Source organism: Odontesthes bonariensis, chromosome 10 (genome assembly GCF_027942865.1).
Source record: "Odontesthes bonariensis isolate fOdoBon6 chromosome 10, fOdoBon6.hap1, whole genome shotgun sequence".
Lineage (NCBI taxonomy): Eukaryota > Metazoa > Chordata > Actinopteri > Atheriniformes > Atherinopsidae > Odontesthes > Odontesthes bonariensis.
The window spans coordinates 18,746,135-18,762,521 of NC_134515.1; the positions used below are offsets into that span (position 1 = coordinate 18,746,135).

A 16,387-nucleotide genomic window follows, 5' to 3' on the forward strand; every position below is an offset into this window, starting at 1 on the left:
GCCTCTCAGCCTGCTCATTAGCAGTTACTGCTCTATGTGGCCAATCAGCAGCAAAAATCATCGGTCACTTTAATAGCTACTGGGGTTAAGTCCTAGCCGATGTCCCCTTTCGGGGACTCCTTGAAGCAGTTGGACTTGGACAAGTGAGTGTCAGTATTTGGCTCGGCAGCTGATGAAAGCAAACCAGAACAAATGCCAACACAGGCGAAGAGAACAACACAATCAGATGAGTGGGAAATGTTCCCCGCTGAATGTGCCACAGATGACATGGATAACAAAGCCACACAGCCTGTTGTCGCAAAGCATCCCATCCGTACCTTAAAAACACTGAAATCAGTAGTTTAACAATCAACAAATCTCACAATTAGCCATTTTTAAAGAAAACAAAAACATTAGTGAAATCTTAACCACCTTAAAGAGCCGCATTGTATCAGAACAGTGAATTTACAACTACTTGCTGTGCTGCAGAGTCTCTTCTATAAGTCACTTTGCCATGGAAGAAGCCATAATTTGGCTGTGTTGTTGTGACCTAATTTGCTTTTCTGTGACTAATTTTTACCTACAGGTCCAGTTATATTGATGCCATTGATAGAACGCGTAGTACTTTGCTGAAAATCTGTATGTGGTTCAGATGGCATAAACGTAAACAGAAACAAACAGAAAAGAGGATTTAACTCTTTTGCATGAAGAGTTTGGGGGGTCTGCTCAATATGAGAAGCTATGTTTTGAGCCAAAATGTTGGCTAAAACTGCTCCATCAGGTTCACCCAAAGTCTGTGGCCCATAACAACTAGAGCCTTGTCACTAAATCCTGGATTAAAACAGGCACGACAGGCACACTGTAGTTATTTTTGACAAGCCATGGTGACGTCTGAATCAGCTCCAGGCATACAAGGTGATTTCCATGACACTGGGTTCTCAGGGATTTTGATTGAAAGAGAAAAGCCTGAATTACCCTTTTGGTACTTCTTTTAAATGAGTTCTAAATATGGATATAAAGAAGTTGTTGATTTCTACAGACCTGATAACATCCACAGAAAAGTTGACGTTAGTTGAATTTTTTAAAATGCCACCACGATCAAGTTATCATTATCACCCAAGCCAAAAAACAAGATGTAGTCATGCTGTAGATTTTTGTATTAGTTTATATCAGGAAATGATCTCCTGTATTTCAAATCAGGTCACTTTGATCACAAAGCCATTTTTTTTATTTACTGAAACTCTGGCCTGAAGGAGGGAGACTGTGTTGATGTGGGGCCAATCTCTGTGTTTTCACATATTTGCTCCCATCTGACTTTTTGCAGATCTTTGTTTCTGTAAATACTGTATTCATGCCACATTTAAAAGAAACTTTCCAAGTTCACAAAGATTGTTCTGTTTTTTAACAGTCAATTAAGTATTTACCTGCATTACAAAAGACAGCAATTTCACAGCTGAACTGCCAAATGTTTGTTGATTACAGCTTCCTAAATTATTGATGATTAATAATTAAGATAGATTTATAGTTTACAATAGTCCTAGTCAAACAACAAAGGAATTCTTAGACATAAACTAATACCTGGGATAAGAAATGTGGTATGGTTTACTAAATGATATTTAGTAAACAGTTTATTGATGAATTAGTAATTATTACATTTGGATAGTAATAAAGAAGTAGATTAAATTCGACCAGATAAAACAAAAAGTAGCTATAATTAGTCCATATTATATTAAAAAAAACAAAATTTTGATTAATTTCCAACTTAAATAACTTGTATGTGGGTCCCATTAAAGACATGGTAGGTAATCCTGTTCAGAAACACATTTTGTAATACTGGGTGAAATGGTCCGTCTATCCTGAGAGAAATCTATACAAGATGTATTTAGAAAAAGGGACGAAAATAATCAGACCTCTGTGGCAGCTGCAGGACTGAGAAAAAGCTGACCAATCCGAGATCAGCGTCCCGCTGATCTCGGATTGGTCGCCTACAAAAAACCAATCAGATGCCTCTGCTTTCTGCCTACGCCCCCCTCTGCCGGCTCCCTGCTCCATGTGCGCATGCGGTTCCACCGGCTTTGGATGAAGCACTGACGGAATGGGGAGGGGGGGGTGGAGCTTAGAGGAGTGGACACTTTCGAATCTTGCTAGCTCTCTTGCTAGCTCTCTAGGATTACCTACCATAGCTTTAAAGGACTAAATCTTGAATTTTGTTCATTTTGTCATACAACCTTTGGTTACACAGTGTTAACTAAATGAATGTTGAATGTTTCTTTGGGTCATTTGATTGAACTCCATTCTAAAAACTACGCCGAAGTTGGCTTCCGATTAGCGAATTAAAGGGACATGCATAAAGGGTCTTTTCACAGCTTTTTTGGCATGCAGATCACACTAGATAAGGTCCTGTATGAAATCCACAATAGTAGGACTGGTCAAAGAGAGGGTATAGATACATTCAAACTCACTTGGGAGTTTGTGAAACCTTTATTTATCCCAAAATTCACAGAAGTCATTGTCTCTCCTTGTCAGTCTTTATTTGCATGAAGATCTATTGCTTCTTACTACATAAGAAAAATGAAAAATTTACTTTGGAATTACTTAGAAGATTCTTCATGTTCTTTTATCTAAAAACAATGACTGTCTCATCTTTCTTCTATCTGGTCAACCTCTGCCACTGCTTCAGTACATGTCTTTTTTTCGCTAGTTCTAGAGCCTAATATGCCCTATTGTAAGATTTTTTTTATAAAAATCTCTCTGTTAAAACTCAAACTGCATGTTGATACATTTTTTAATCTATGTCATGTCAATAATCTCTCTACTAACGTGTGCCATCATTTCAGACCTGCTCCTCCTTTCCTGTTCCTACCTACCACAGTCACCTGACCTCCCGTCTGCGTGCAAACAGGACCTTGCTTTATTAAATGTTTCTTCTGTACAAATGTGCATTAGCTTGGACGCACAATTGTTTCCCCTTGTCTTAGCATTGCAGCCGTTTAGACTTGTCTTTGAATGTGATCACCTGTAATTGCCATAATAAGATAGAAATGGCCTTTTTTTTGTCCAAGTTTCTATAAAGAATAGAATCTATACCCTCTGTAGCATAATTCAATCCAGATTTGACCATTCTTAGAAATGTGGTTTTCATACAGGGCCTAATCTAGGGTGCGCTACATGCGAAAAATGTAGGGAAATGACCCTTTATGCATGTCACTTTAATCCACTAAAGGAAGCCTGTGAATTAGAAGCTCCTATTCTAAGGTTGCTAGTTATGTTAAAGGTAGGGTAGGAGATCCTGGATTTTGAGTCCAGCGAAGCTGCATTTTGAAAATACACAGGTCAAAAGTCCCAACCCTTTTCTTCACTTTTCCCCCGAAGGCACGCCTCTAGAGTACATGAACGCGCACGAGCACGAAGGTGCACGAGCGCTGTTCTGACAGCAAGCATCGATCGTTGCCGTATTTAGTATTTAGTTTATGCTAACTATACGTTTAATAATGCTAGGTGCTAGCCAAGCTGGCTCTAGTTTAGCTTCCTGCCAAGCTTCTGGACGTTCACGGAGCAGGGTACGCGCACAGGGAGAAGGAGGGGAAGGGAGGAGCAGATTGCAGTTTGATAGACGGCATCAGTATCCAATCATTGTGAACGGACCGTTCACAATGATTGGATACTGTTTTTCCTAGATTGTACGTTCTAGAGGCCACTAAAACTTTTCATATTAATGTCAAAACTTTTAATTAATTGGTTGCAATGGGGGTGTGAAGAGTATTTCAAGCAATATGTATAAAAATGTTACAGAAAAAGATCCCCTACCCCGCCTTTAAGGATGATATTACTAATATGTGCGTTTGATTTTTAATGATATTTCAGGAGTAATGTGGTTTTGATATATTTGTTTGCCTTTGAAATGGAAAATTGGCATTTTGAAGAAGTGCTTTTGCTCTGCTACAAAACAAAAGCCCTTCATGGTGCCTTGAAAGGGACTCACATAGATGTCCAGCAGCCACAAAAACTTTCAGTAAAAAGAACAGCATCCATTCAGTTGTAATACACACACAGCTCATAAGTATTGGCTTTTACAAAATGAAAAACATGATGAAAATGGAAAGCATCATTTAAAGGGGTGTTTAAACAAGAGGCCTAAAGAGAGAGAAAAAAAGACTATTTGTGGAAGTGAACATTTTGTGGCCGCATCCCTTTTCTTTTTGTTAGTATATAGTTTGATATCAACACAGACCCGCTCATACTCTTGTTGTGAGCTTTTTCAAAACTTCTCAGGTTAGATTACATTTTAGACACCTTATTATTGTGGCTTTGAAATGATAAAAAAAGAAAATAAAGAAATCTGTGTGCCCACATGAAAAGCACTCCAATAGGAGTGGGTATTCCCTGGATGGCATGTAGGCTGGACTCTTGTGTGTACTTGTGTGCGCTAGATACCTTTTTATAATGGTGATAATAACGACAAAAAAATAAAAATATGTATTTAAATATATATACGATTCAGCATCTGACAACCCCATAAACCATCTCGCCACCATTTGTCAGTCAATCATGTCAGCTCGTGACGAACTTCCTGGTCACATTCCCCTCTCGCATGTCCCAGTCCCCACATACATTTACTTCGTAACAGAAATGACGTGTTTACAAGTCGAAGACAAAGGGCTGAAATGAAAAGGAAGAGAACATTATCTGACTGTACAAGGCTGTCGCACAGCTAAGCGTGGTCGTGTCAGATAAGAGGAAGAGTCACCACACACGCTATTTACTTCGGGCAACGCTTTCAGCTCAAGGACGCACGACGAAGGCGAACGCAGGCGAGACTGAGGAGGAGGAGGTGGAGGGTTTCGATGGCGTTAGCTGGAGCCAGGGAAAGGAAGGGCTTCTGAAAACACACAACAACGTGAGCCGGGAGCACGCTCGGATATCATGCCTTGACCGCAAAAGACTCATTATCCGCCGATAAACTGCAGCAGAGCGTTAGAGATAAAGGCCTCTGCATATGGAGCTCAGTCCTCTTTAATCCAGTCAGAGAGCTCCCTGACAGGCAGCGGCGAGCTTACAAAGAAGGGTGAGGTATTGAAGTAATCAGTCAAGGAAATGTGTCCATGCTAAATGTTGATAGAAAGGCCAAGCTAATGTTGCGAAATCGCCCCAATTCCCTTCGCTGCTGCTGCTGCGGAGAACGGCCGTGTGTAAATATCGGTGAGCAACCGTGATAACGTTTGCTCTGCTCCTTTAGTTTGTTTTCGTCTCTTTTTCTGCTCAACAGGGCGCCTCATTCGCAATTGAAGGAATTTATGGGATCACAAGGTAACCTTTCCGCTAGAACAACTGTCACCTTTGTGTTTGTGTGTGTCTGTGAGTGCTTTGGTGTTTTTTTCGCCTGTCAGGGGGTTTACTTTCCTTTGTTTACAGTCTGAAAATCTCAACAGCTGATTCGTCCTCATCCTGTGGTATATTTCCCTGGTTCGCCGTAGATACTGCAAATAGCACCCCCCCCCCCCCCCACACACACACACACAGTTTTTTGTCATGACAAAGCTGACTGAATTCATTCTGTTTTTTATTTGCATTTCACTCAGCTGATGAACTCAAGACACTAAATTGAACACAAACTGTATTGCAGCCATGTCTGAGTAAAAGCTAGCATCATCCTCCGTAATGCATAAGAAAAAGCCCAAATGGGCTAATGCATCACCATGGTTAGCAATTTATTTAAGAGGATTTACATCCATGCAAAACGATTCATGTGCAAATGATTGTGGGAAAACCTCTTTTCAAATTGAGATGACTTTTATGTGTCTCTCTCTGTGCAGTTTCCTCTGATGAGATGAGTGTGCGTGCTGGCCAGGGCAGTGATGAGGTACTGGTTTCTCAGGCGGTTTGGGATTACCTGGCTGCAGCTGGGCGGCCCTGGCTCGTTGACTTCCAGCACAAGCAGGGGATGAGCGCCGGTATCATTAGGCGAGGAGAGAGGGGGGGCTGCTGTGCTGTGCGGCTGCAGCCAGTGGAAGGCTCGAGGTGCGCTGGAGCTGGCGTGATGGATGGACCCATCTCTAGCGAGACACGAAAAGCCTTCATTGACTTGTGCCGCTGTGCCCGCAAAGAAATGAGCAAGCAGGAGGGGGGACCCAAGAGGAAGAGGGCTCTGCTGCCTTGTGTGGGAGCCCTGGAGCAGAATGGAGAGGGGAGCCTGCTTCCGCCTCCACCTCCACAGCCGCGGCGTTCCCAGAGACAGCAGCAGAGGTTTAGGAAGACCGCTGATGAGGAGGCATGTGCCATGCTCCACGAGGCAGCCCAGAGGAAGGACATGGACTCCAGCATGGCTTCCCACAGTGAAGCAGAGGACAGTAATACTTGTTCAATCTGCATGGGGGACATAGTGGAGAAGAACACCCTGGAGAAATGTGGCCATTCGTTCTGTCGCTCTTGCCTCGATCAAGCCTTCAAGGTGAAGAAAGCGTGTCCTGTGTGCCGACTAGTGTATGGCCAGCTGATTGGGAACCAGCCCGCAAATGGTTCGATGATCGTAGAGAGAGATCCTGATCTGGAGCTTCCTGGCCATGAAGGTTATGGGTGCATCTGCATCATCTACAGCTTCCCTCCTGGTCTACAGGCAGTGAGTAAAATAAGAGACCGCTACAAATGCAGACTGTCATTAGAGTTCAGTAATGATCTGTGTGTATAATGAAGCTCAGCACTTCTTTTTTGGATGAACAGTATCGTTTATTGAATGCTGTCTAATATGTATAAGTTTAGATGCAAATCTCTATCGTTGAGGACAGTGACGGTTCTCTGCATACTCTCTTCTCAAAACAAGCGTCCATGTTGTTCCTCTGGTCTCCGTCTTCTTAGTCTATTATGTTATTTTTCTGAACAGAGATCTCAACAGAGGGACCTGTTGGATCCTCACAGACTGGTGAGGATGACAAAATTTACATCATACAGGCCCTACTGCAAGAGCAGAGGGTGGAGACCATGATTTGCATTAAGGGTCTCGGCATGGTCCTGCATCCCTTTTGCACTGATGTTTCTCAAAGCTTTGAAAATGCACGTCTTCTTGTTACGGCGCGTTACTGCCCAATGGGGGCTCTAAAAAAAAAATAAAGAATGGAATGGAAAGAATTCAAACATAAATAAGCCCTAAGATGCTAAGTTGTAGCTCCTGTATCTGATCACTAGGCAGGCATTTTGTAAAACTGTGTTACTGTGTGCTGTTGAGTAAGGAAAGAAAAGCCCTGAGTGCCACAGAAGACGGCTCAGAATCACCGTTTTCTGTGGGAAAAGTTTACTCCCATGTTACTGTCATGTTCCCATGACTTCAGCCTTTAGAACTCTGCAGACCTTTTACATGCACACAAGAGCTAGATAAGACACTGAAAGAAGCTTTGAAGAAAACTCCAAATAACATAATTTGACCTCTTTAAAACCCATGTTACCAACAGCTAGAACACCCAAACCCGGGTGTTCGATACCCAGGAACAGACCGTGTGGCCTACCTCCCTGACAGCCCTGAGGGGAACCGTGTGCTGGGGCTGCTGCGCCGGGCCTTTGAACAGCGCCTTATTTTCACCATCGGTACCTCCATGACCACGGGCATGCAAAACGTCATCACCTGGAATGACATTCACCACAAGACCTCAATATGGGGCGGGCCACGCTGGTATGTATTGGGTTTCAGCTAGAGGTGAAAAGCTCGTAAGATTTGATTTAGTGACATCTTCATCAACTCTTTGAAGTGTGGCAGCTACGAAATTGGCTCCATAAATACTGGCACGTCCAACATGCGTCCCTGTTAAAGACGTGTCGTCAGTTGATGTCCTTGACCGGGTGGCACGATTGCTGTCTGAGCTCAAACGCATGCCTGGTGTTTTTTCTTCCAGCTTTGGCTACCCAGACCCCACTTACTTGGTACGAGTGACAGAGGAACTCAGAGAGAAAGGCATCACGGCGGACTGACGGCATGAAAATAACAGATTCTTCCAGGACTTTGTTGGACTTTGCGAATGTCCTTGCTACGGACAAGACTCTGCTCCAGGTTGTGCTCTGTGACTGCCCGTCACTTAAAAGATGGCTGAAGACAAAGACCTCATCAGACAGATGTCTAATGCTGCAGCAGAGCCCATATCTCCCACAACAGTTGTTCTGCTTGTTTATGTTCCTGCAGAGTTGACCCTACTCAAGTTCTACATGTGGAAGAGATACTTTTGAGTGCAGTGCATTCTTGTATAAGAAATCCTCAAGCTGTCACTGCTGGCGATTGGCCTGATATCTGATGCACTTATCAAGAGCATTTTGGAATTCATGGTACTTATATATTATTTAGGGAATTTAAGTTTAATGTTAGGAAGTTTCTGTTCTATTAATGTTCATATCCTCCTCTGGGGGTTACTTTAATTCTTATAAGCACATATCCTTGGTTGTATCCCCTCAGCAACGTTTGTTGAACAATTTTGATTGTTATTCCCTGTTTTAAGGATTGTACTTGGCTCATATGGCAGAGTAGCTCTGCCGCTAGAAATAGAATAAATGTTCTGAAGTTATTGCAATCTAAAGCACTCACAGGCACTTTGGTATGATAGTTTGTTTTTCAGTAAAGCAAGAGCGAGGGGTTTGCTCCCTCTTTGTGAAGGTTTGTCCGGCCATCAGCTATTGGCTGACTGCAGGTTAATGTCAGCGAATTAGACGGCTTGATTTTTGCGCGAGTCTCACCCCCAACCATGAGAAGGATAAATGATGTCTCATTGCAGCACATGTTAGCATGCATTAGGACTTTCCACTGTTTTTTTTTTCCATTTGTCACGACTGTAATTTCAAGATGTCTCCCAGGCATTGAGCACATTACCTCACTTGTTAGTGATGTGCTCCTCTTATTACCAGATTTCTGACGATGTCAACCACGAAGGGCATATAGACCACTGAAACCAAATCCAAGGCACAAAAGCTCTTTAGATATCTATGCCTCAGTCCCTGTCAAGCTGGGAGATTTGCCTTTTAGTCTTCTCATTTAAAATGAGCTAACAGCTGTAAATTTGTTCATCTAAATAGATTACCCACAAAAGTTTAAAAAAAAAAAACATTAAGAAAAAGAATTGCGGGAACAATTAGATTTAGGGTGGGATATTGATCTCATTTTGTTGTGCCTTTCTTCTAATTCATTTTTGATAAAGAAAAAAAAAATTCAAGCTTGATGGTTCTGATGAAAGGTAAGGTGTTTAGGCATATTTTGGTGTTATTTGATAGATAAACACCACTACGTTTCTAGCTATACTGGCTTTTAGTACAAATACTACACGATTCCTAAAAATGTATAAATGACCCTGTCCTTCATGAACATTCTTATTCTTGTAATGCTGAAAAAGACCCTCAGAACTGAAACCTGTATGTGTGGAAGTGCAGTAAATTGACTAAATTGATCATTGATTCGAATGGTTATATCCATGGATCAAAAACTTCTATTATGTTTCCCCCCCTATGTATTTTAGTTCAGGGACAAACAGGTGTTTCTGGGACACAGGATTGTAATTTACTAAAGCTACTGTGCAAACATCTCTATGCATTACATGAGTGAGGAGGAGCCAGGAGAATTGGTCGTTGGAGGGATTCCACATGTCACAAATTGATTGTTAAGATAAACTGAGTTTTGCTTTTCTAATTGTGTTGATTCGTACTTTGTTAATATTCAAAATAATGTGCTTTACATTTTAATACTTGAATAAAAAGTTATGTTTGGGTTTGTGTTGGATGATCAATGTGGCCCCCTGATTGAACAAGAAGTTCATATTATGCAGCTAAATCTCAAACAACTGATGATTCACTTGGAATAAGTTGGCTATTTTTAACTGCACTGTTCCTACTCGCATCCAAATTCATTGCTACAGTGTCTTCCTGTATTTTATAATAATTGTTAGTCACCAGTTTTCATCCTATGCATCTAAATGTATGCCTTCAGTTCAGAAAAACCGTTGAAACCTCTAATTCATCAAGATAAAACAGTACTTTTCTGACAGACCCCACCTACTCTCACTGACACCAATGAGAGTGGGTGGTGTGTATGAGCACCAGTCATACACAAACTGGTATGACTGGTGGTGTATTCTCATGGGAATAAAGAGGAGAAACAGAAATAACCCACTGACCAAACTTCATTCGTGGTACACTTATCTATCACCCCCACTGTAAGTCATACAGTAATGTGTGCAATGATGTTAGAATGACTGCTTATCTTTTAATGTGATAATTAAAATAAAATAAAAAAAAAAATCTTAATGTATGACTTTTTACAAATAAACAGTATAAACAGAAACTGTAAAAGTACTCAAAAGCTGTCATAAACTGCAATCTAGAGGACAGCCCTTTACCGTTAAAGGTGGAAAGCACCGACAGTTACATTACGTTCAGAAATTTTTAATAATACTGTATTAATCTCCCAAAGGGAAATTATACACGACAGTAAAAATAAAAAAAAACACCAATTGACAATCTTTTCTAAAGTTGACGTGCAGTAGAGAGAGAGAGAGTGGCGAAGCTGAACAGCTTCACAGATCGCCATAAATGGATTGAGGTGTTGTTTTTGTAGCTTGGCAACAACTTAGCTGATGTCACACGTAGCGTTGGCCGATAACGCAAGTGAACTGCCTGAGTAGACAACAATGACAAACGCTTACAGCCAACAGTTCAACACCTGTTTTTGCCTGTATAGTCTGAGAGCTGTGAAGAGAGGTGTAAGTCATTCCTGCAGACAAATAACGTTGCCTTCCAGATGTGGTGGCTGCATCCTCTCCAGGGCTCCAAGCTCGTCTATTTTATCTGCCAGTGATCTCACATTTTCCATGACAATACAGGAAGAAATGGTGCACATTTCCTCCTCCCTTGTCGCAGTTTTGATCCTGCTCTGCATCTTAGTCGTCTCCTCTTCAACTCATCTGGATGAGTCTCATTTCAGTTATTTCTTGGGCCTGCTGCTGAAGTGTCAGAATAACCAGCAGAGACCATTACAGCTGGACAGCATCTGAACCAGCGTCAAATTTTTTTTTGACAAAAATCAATATTTTTCACAGGAACAAGCACATCAGAGAATCACAAGACAAAGACACAAAGAAAGACACTATGTCCAGAGCTACTGCAGCAGGCTGTTACTAGTGCGACACCATACTGTATTGACAAGCCCACTGCGAGAATATAATTGTAATTTTACACAGAGATTCAGCACATGATACTGATGTATCTTATGGAAAACAGAATGGCTTGAAATTAACTTAAATACACATCATCCTCTTTTGTATAAAGGGTTAAATAAAGGCAGTGATGTAGCTGAACTGAACAATACTTTAATAATCACAAAAAAATCACAAAAAAAGTGAATTTATTTACTGTCTTCGGGAATGTTTGGAAAACGGTACAGATGGTGTGATAAACAATGAAAATCAACTGGGGGAAAAAAGAAAGAATACTTAGTTCTCAGGAGTAAAGTTTAAAAGGTATAGTAAGTTTCAGAATTGAAATGGCAGTGAAACAGTTTTGAAGCAAATAAAAAAATACTGCAGTCTTATAAAAGTAGGCTATCTCAGAGTTGGACCTTTGCGATCACTTCTAACATCCTTCCTGGTTTCAAACAATACACCTTTAATGTTCACAGCATGCAGTCTGACAGAATAAAGTGGGTTTGATTTGAGGTCTGACCAATGAGAGAACAGCTTTTCCACCACTTCCTCACACATGAGCTCTGCATCACCCGGCTGAGATGAACTGAACGCCCTTTCCTTTCCCTTTTTTTTATTTTTCTTCTCTGACGTCATTTATCTCACTCGCAAGTCAGCATCCATACACGGAAAAGGCAGGCCAGGCCACGCACTCCTCGCGTACCGGGAAGTCATGGAAAGAAGCCCAAACGACTCCTCGCGGGCTGAAAACACGGTAGACTGCGCCATCTGCTTGGACAAAATTCAGAAGAAGAAAACGCTTAAGTGCCTTCATTCCTTCTGCTCTGAGTGTATTGACTCTGTTTTCAGCCTGAAGCCCGCCTGCCCGATATGCAACACATTCCACGGAGTGTACACTGGGACCCAGCCAAAGGGCACCATGACGGTGACTCGCAGCTGGCTCAGGCTGCCTGGCTTCGAGCACTGCGGGTCCATTGTCATTCAGTACAGTTTTCCAGCAGGGACACAAGGGGTGAGGCTGTCAGTTTCACTACACATCACAATCTGCGTCAGCATGCTTCCGCCACCTTAAAGCTCGCGTTTGTCCACCAGGGGGCAGCGATGTGACCTTGAATCACAAGTTTATAACCCTGCATGCGCACTTTTGAGGCACCGGGATCAGGTGTGTTTAAAATGGTCGCTTCCCTGTATTATTTGTAGACAAAAGTAGATGGCAATAATTAAGGTATGATCTAAACCCTGCGTTTGGTTAAATTACACAAATCAAACGTTTAACACATTGTTTAAAATAAACATTACAAGTAATTGATGAAAATAAAAAAATGTGAATTTCGATATTATGTCTCAGAAGGTTAATTGGCAACAGGTCCATAAATGGTTGTTTTGATAAAGGACATCAGGGAGTCTTTCAGAAGACGGAAATACTTGCTGTCTATAATCTTTCAAGGATTCAGAGAATCCTGAGAAATCCTTGTCCCTTAGGGACAAGGCTAAAAACTGACTGTGATCCCAGGGCAATGTGGCCGCATTGAATTACAAACAGAATTACAGACATCATTCTGTAGTGCAGCCAATGGGGGACTGTCGTCAGTGAACTCAGTTGGTCACTGCAATCCAAAAATCTAAGTTAAACTCTACTATTTAAATGAAAATAACATCTAAACAGGGTTCAGAAATGCAGCCTCCTCCCTGTGCCTGAGTTTTTTTTTTTTTGTTTGTTTTAAACTTCAAAGTAATGAAGTAATGAATCACACTGCATCCTCTAGAGTCTAGACTAAAGAGGAAAGGGATCATCAGTGTGTCAGCACACACGTGTGTAACTTACATGTTTGTGAGGGCACTATTAAATGCTTAGCCATATATGTATGCCTTACAGCAACAAATACTCTCAGACAGTGTCTTTTTTACTTTTTAGGGGAGGTCTTCTGTCGGCAAGACGATCACAAACCACTTTCTGCAGATATCATAACAACTTGGCTCCATTCTAAAAGCTAGACCTCAGACCTGACACCCACTGAAAACTTTATTATGGTGCATTAAGAATCAAAAAGTCCAATTAAGTATTTCAGTTAAGAATAGAAACTGGTGTCCTCAGCTCCTAAGTCCTTACAGGATGTTGTTGAAAGAGGAAGTAATTCAGCATAATGTAAAGATTTCCATTTCCGCCATCCGGAACTCCGATACACTCCCCTCATTTAAAAGCCAGCTCAAAACCCACCTGTTCAAAATCACCTACAACGCCTGATAAAATGTTCCTCTCCCCCGCCACCCCCCCACCCTATGTGCCTAAAGTCTGTAACAGTGTTTTTCTCTTGTCTTTTTGTTTATAATGTCTTGTTTTTGTCTCTGCTTTCTGTTTGTTCCTTATATAAAGCATCTTTGAGCATTTGGAAAAGCGCTATATAAAACTTATATATTATTATTATTATTTCCTAACTTTTTAGACACATGTTGCTAACACTGATTTCCAAATTAACAGATGTATTTCAAGAACAATCCGATGCGTTGTAGTTGTTATATTACAGGAATAAATTGTTGCATCCTGTTTTCCGTTTACAGTTTACACTGCCGCCCAACTTTTCGGAAGCGTGTGTGTCTAGAGTATTTAGTTTTTTTTTTTTTTTTGTCATTAAAGTTTTTTTGAGTGTTTTGAGTATTTAGTTGTTTATCGTATTACAGACTGAGCACCCAAACCCTGGGGTGAGGTACAGCAGCACCTCTCGTACTGCCTACTTGCCTGACTGTGGAGAGGGAGAAAAAGTCCTGAGGCTGCTGAGGAAAGCTTTTGACAGGAGACTCACGTTTACCATCGGACGATCTACCACCACAGGCCTCAACAACGTCATCACATGGAATGACATTCACCACAAGACCAACATAGACGGTGGACCAGAGTGGTATGCGCCCTTCATTTCAGCTCCACACATGCAGCTTTTTAACATTCCAGTGAGCAGTTGTGACCCTCTTAACATAAGAATGTGTAAAAAGTACTGGCATCTAGTCATCAAGTTGGCGAAAGCCACCTCAAATGCCATCCATGCCTTACAGAGCAACATATTGCATCTATCGTTACATCACGTGGGTAAAAAAAAAAAAAAAACCTGCCTTCAAATAGACACGCGACCTTGGCGTGTGTCCCTCTGAAAAAACCTTTGTTCTTCACTACTTTACATCTGGAAAAAGTCACATTAATGTTTATTACTGCTTTCTCCTTCGCCTGTCTTCAATTCACTTTTCCCCTTCATGTTTTCACTTTGTCGAAGAGGTCGATTTGCAAGCAGTTGGCTGTTCTTTCATTACATAAGAAACATCACCCACCGTTTCTCAAATGTGTACTTCTGACAAAACTGTATTTACAACCACTAATTCCTCCAATTTCTTCTTTTTCATCGGCTTGTTTCAACAGTTCGCTTCCAAGTTTTTCTGCTGTAATGTGGCCATTCTTCAGTGTAGGAGGAACCAACCTACCTTTATTTAGAAAAGGGATTAGATGCTCATGCAAACATACATCTCAATAGTATATTTCATTTTTGTCAGTGCTCTCCGTTTGTGTTACAGACTGCCACTTTAAATTGAAAGAGAGTTGTTTTCTTTTTAAAAAAAAAAAAAAAAAATTTGCAGTGTACTCATTTTCACTGAAAAGCATCAATATTAAGTACAGATAAGAGGACTAATAATATATATGAATAATCGGTGCCAAGAGTCAACAGCTATGCCTGCATGCATGCTAATGTGTAACCATGTTTATCAGTGTTTGATGTTAAACACCTTAATTCACTGCATCTCCATTTGCTGAATAGCACTAAACACAAAGTACGACTGGGACTGACAGGATTTGTAGGTACATGTTGTCAAACAAACAGGATCACCAGAATTAATGGGACCAGTTCTTGGGGCACCATGGATATCGAAGCAAAACAGCATGACATATACATTGAGAATAGTAGCTAAAAATGTTAGCAAGTGGTCGACTGACGACAGAGCGATAGAGATTTAAAGACGGACATTCCCATCACTGAAACTACTGATTCTACTGGTGAGGCTGAAAAGAATTCTGGGGCGAGTTTGGAAAACTGGAAAGATGACTGCACTGAGAAAATATGATATATATAAGCTGGTTTTGCTTTCCCAGAATGTTGATAATGACATCTTGTTTCATCTTGTTCATCCCTTTCCAACACAGTTTTGGATATCCAGATCCAGCTTACTTGACCAGAGTTCAAGAGGAGCTTCGTCTCAAAGGGGTGACAGAGGAGGACTGATGGGTGGAGACTTCCTTCGGACAGGTTTAATACTGTGTATTTAAAAAAATATCCCTATTGCATGTCAGCACTTTCTGCAGTCCCACATGCAGGGATGTTTATCACTGACATTTGAAGTTTTGTTTTGTTTTGTTTTTTCTCAGCGAGCTGGTTGAATGGAACAGGAAATTTAGGTTCCTCAAAAATGTTTCCAAACGTAATCTGGCTATGTAAAGATCGTTCTTGAAACGGTCCAAACCAAGGACAGAGAGGGGAGCTTTGATGCTGATAATCAGATTTCATTAATGATACTGTGTTATATTTCATTGTTTTGCTGTAGCACATTTCTGGATTGATGCTTGATGCCTTTTTCACAGTTAATTTCAAGCACTAGTTGACAATGAGTGAAGAAAATAAAAGTAAAGTTTTGCAGGGAAATGTCAAAGATAATGTATTTTGAAATTGTTATTCTGAATATATTATGTATTTCATTTGAAAATATTCCATTACAAATCAACAGCAAATTGATTCTGTTCAGTAATGCTTGTGTAGCCAAAGCCTATGTAATATGTAACTGATTAAAAATGTCCATGAATAGGCACATTGCTTGTTTTGAGTTGATCCCATAAATACTGCCACATTGGGCCGAAAGTACACCTTGTGTACTTTGTGTATGTTCAGCGATTCCTTACAATGTTTCATATTAATTCATTTTGTGCCTTTCTGTGATATTGATCAACTTAGTGCCTTAAAAAATTTAAAATAAAAGGAGTATCATTTGTGCTTCAATCCGTCAAGCTCTGTCAAGACATGTTTCTTTCCAGCCTTTTACCATCCTGGTCCACTAGAGGGCGACGTTCTCTTGGCGTGCAGTTAAATACTCCACAAATGCCTACAGTCCTGCAGCGCCTCCCAAATCTCATCGCCTGAAGTTGGTGAGTGGAGCAGAGCATCTGCTTCAGACGATGACTCATGTGCTTCTATGGTGTTTGGGTCAGCTCTGCCTAC

At 41.0% G+C, this 16,387-nt stretch overlaps 2 protein-coding genes across 4 annotated transcripts; both read left to right on the top strand.

The window, feature by feature from the left end:
* The first annotated feature begins 4,531 nt into the window (after positions 1-4,531).
* On the top strand, positions 4,532-9,708 carry dtx3 (deltex E3 ubiquitin ligase 3). Of its 3 annotated transcripts, XM_075476676.1 has the most exons (5): positions 4,534-4,876; positions 5,246-5,286; positions 5,793-6,595; positions 7,422-7,639; positions 7,860-9,708. In XM_075476676.1, exons 2-5 carry the CDS (start codon positions 5,274-5,276, stop codon positions 7,933-7,935), a joined length of 1,110 nt encoding a protein of 369 aa, XP_075332791.1. In that variant the 5' UTR covers positions 4,534-4,876; positions 5,246-5,273; the 3' UTR covers positions 7,936-9,708. The 3 variants fall into 3 exon arrangements, with proteins under 3 accessions (XP_075332792.1, XP_075332791.1, XP_075332790.1); XM_075476675.1 differs by having other exon boundaries at positions 4,535-5,286; XM_075476677.1 differs by lacking the exons at positions 7,422-7,639; positions 7,860-9,708 and adding an exon at positions 6,857-7,414 and having other exon boundaries at positions 4,532-5,286.
* A 2,083-nt stretch (positions 9,709-11,791) lies between these two features.
* On the top strand, positions 11,792-16,176 carry LOC142390861 (putative E3 ubiquitin-protein ligase DTX3). Its single transcript, XM_075476678.1, has 4 exons — positions 11,792-11,892; positions 11,988-12,150; positions 13,818-14,035; positions 15,322-16,176. Exons 2-4 carry the CDS (start codon positions 12,058-12,060, stop codon positions 15,398-15,400), a joined length of 390 nt encoding a protein of 129 aa, XP_075332793.1. The 5' UTR covers positions 11,792-11,892; positions 11,988-12,057; the 3' UTR covers positions 15,401-16,176.
* Positions 16,177-16,387: the final 211 nt, after the last annotated feature.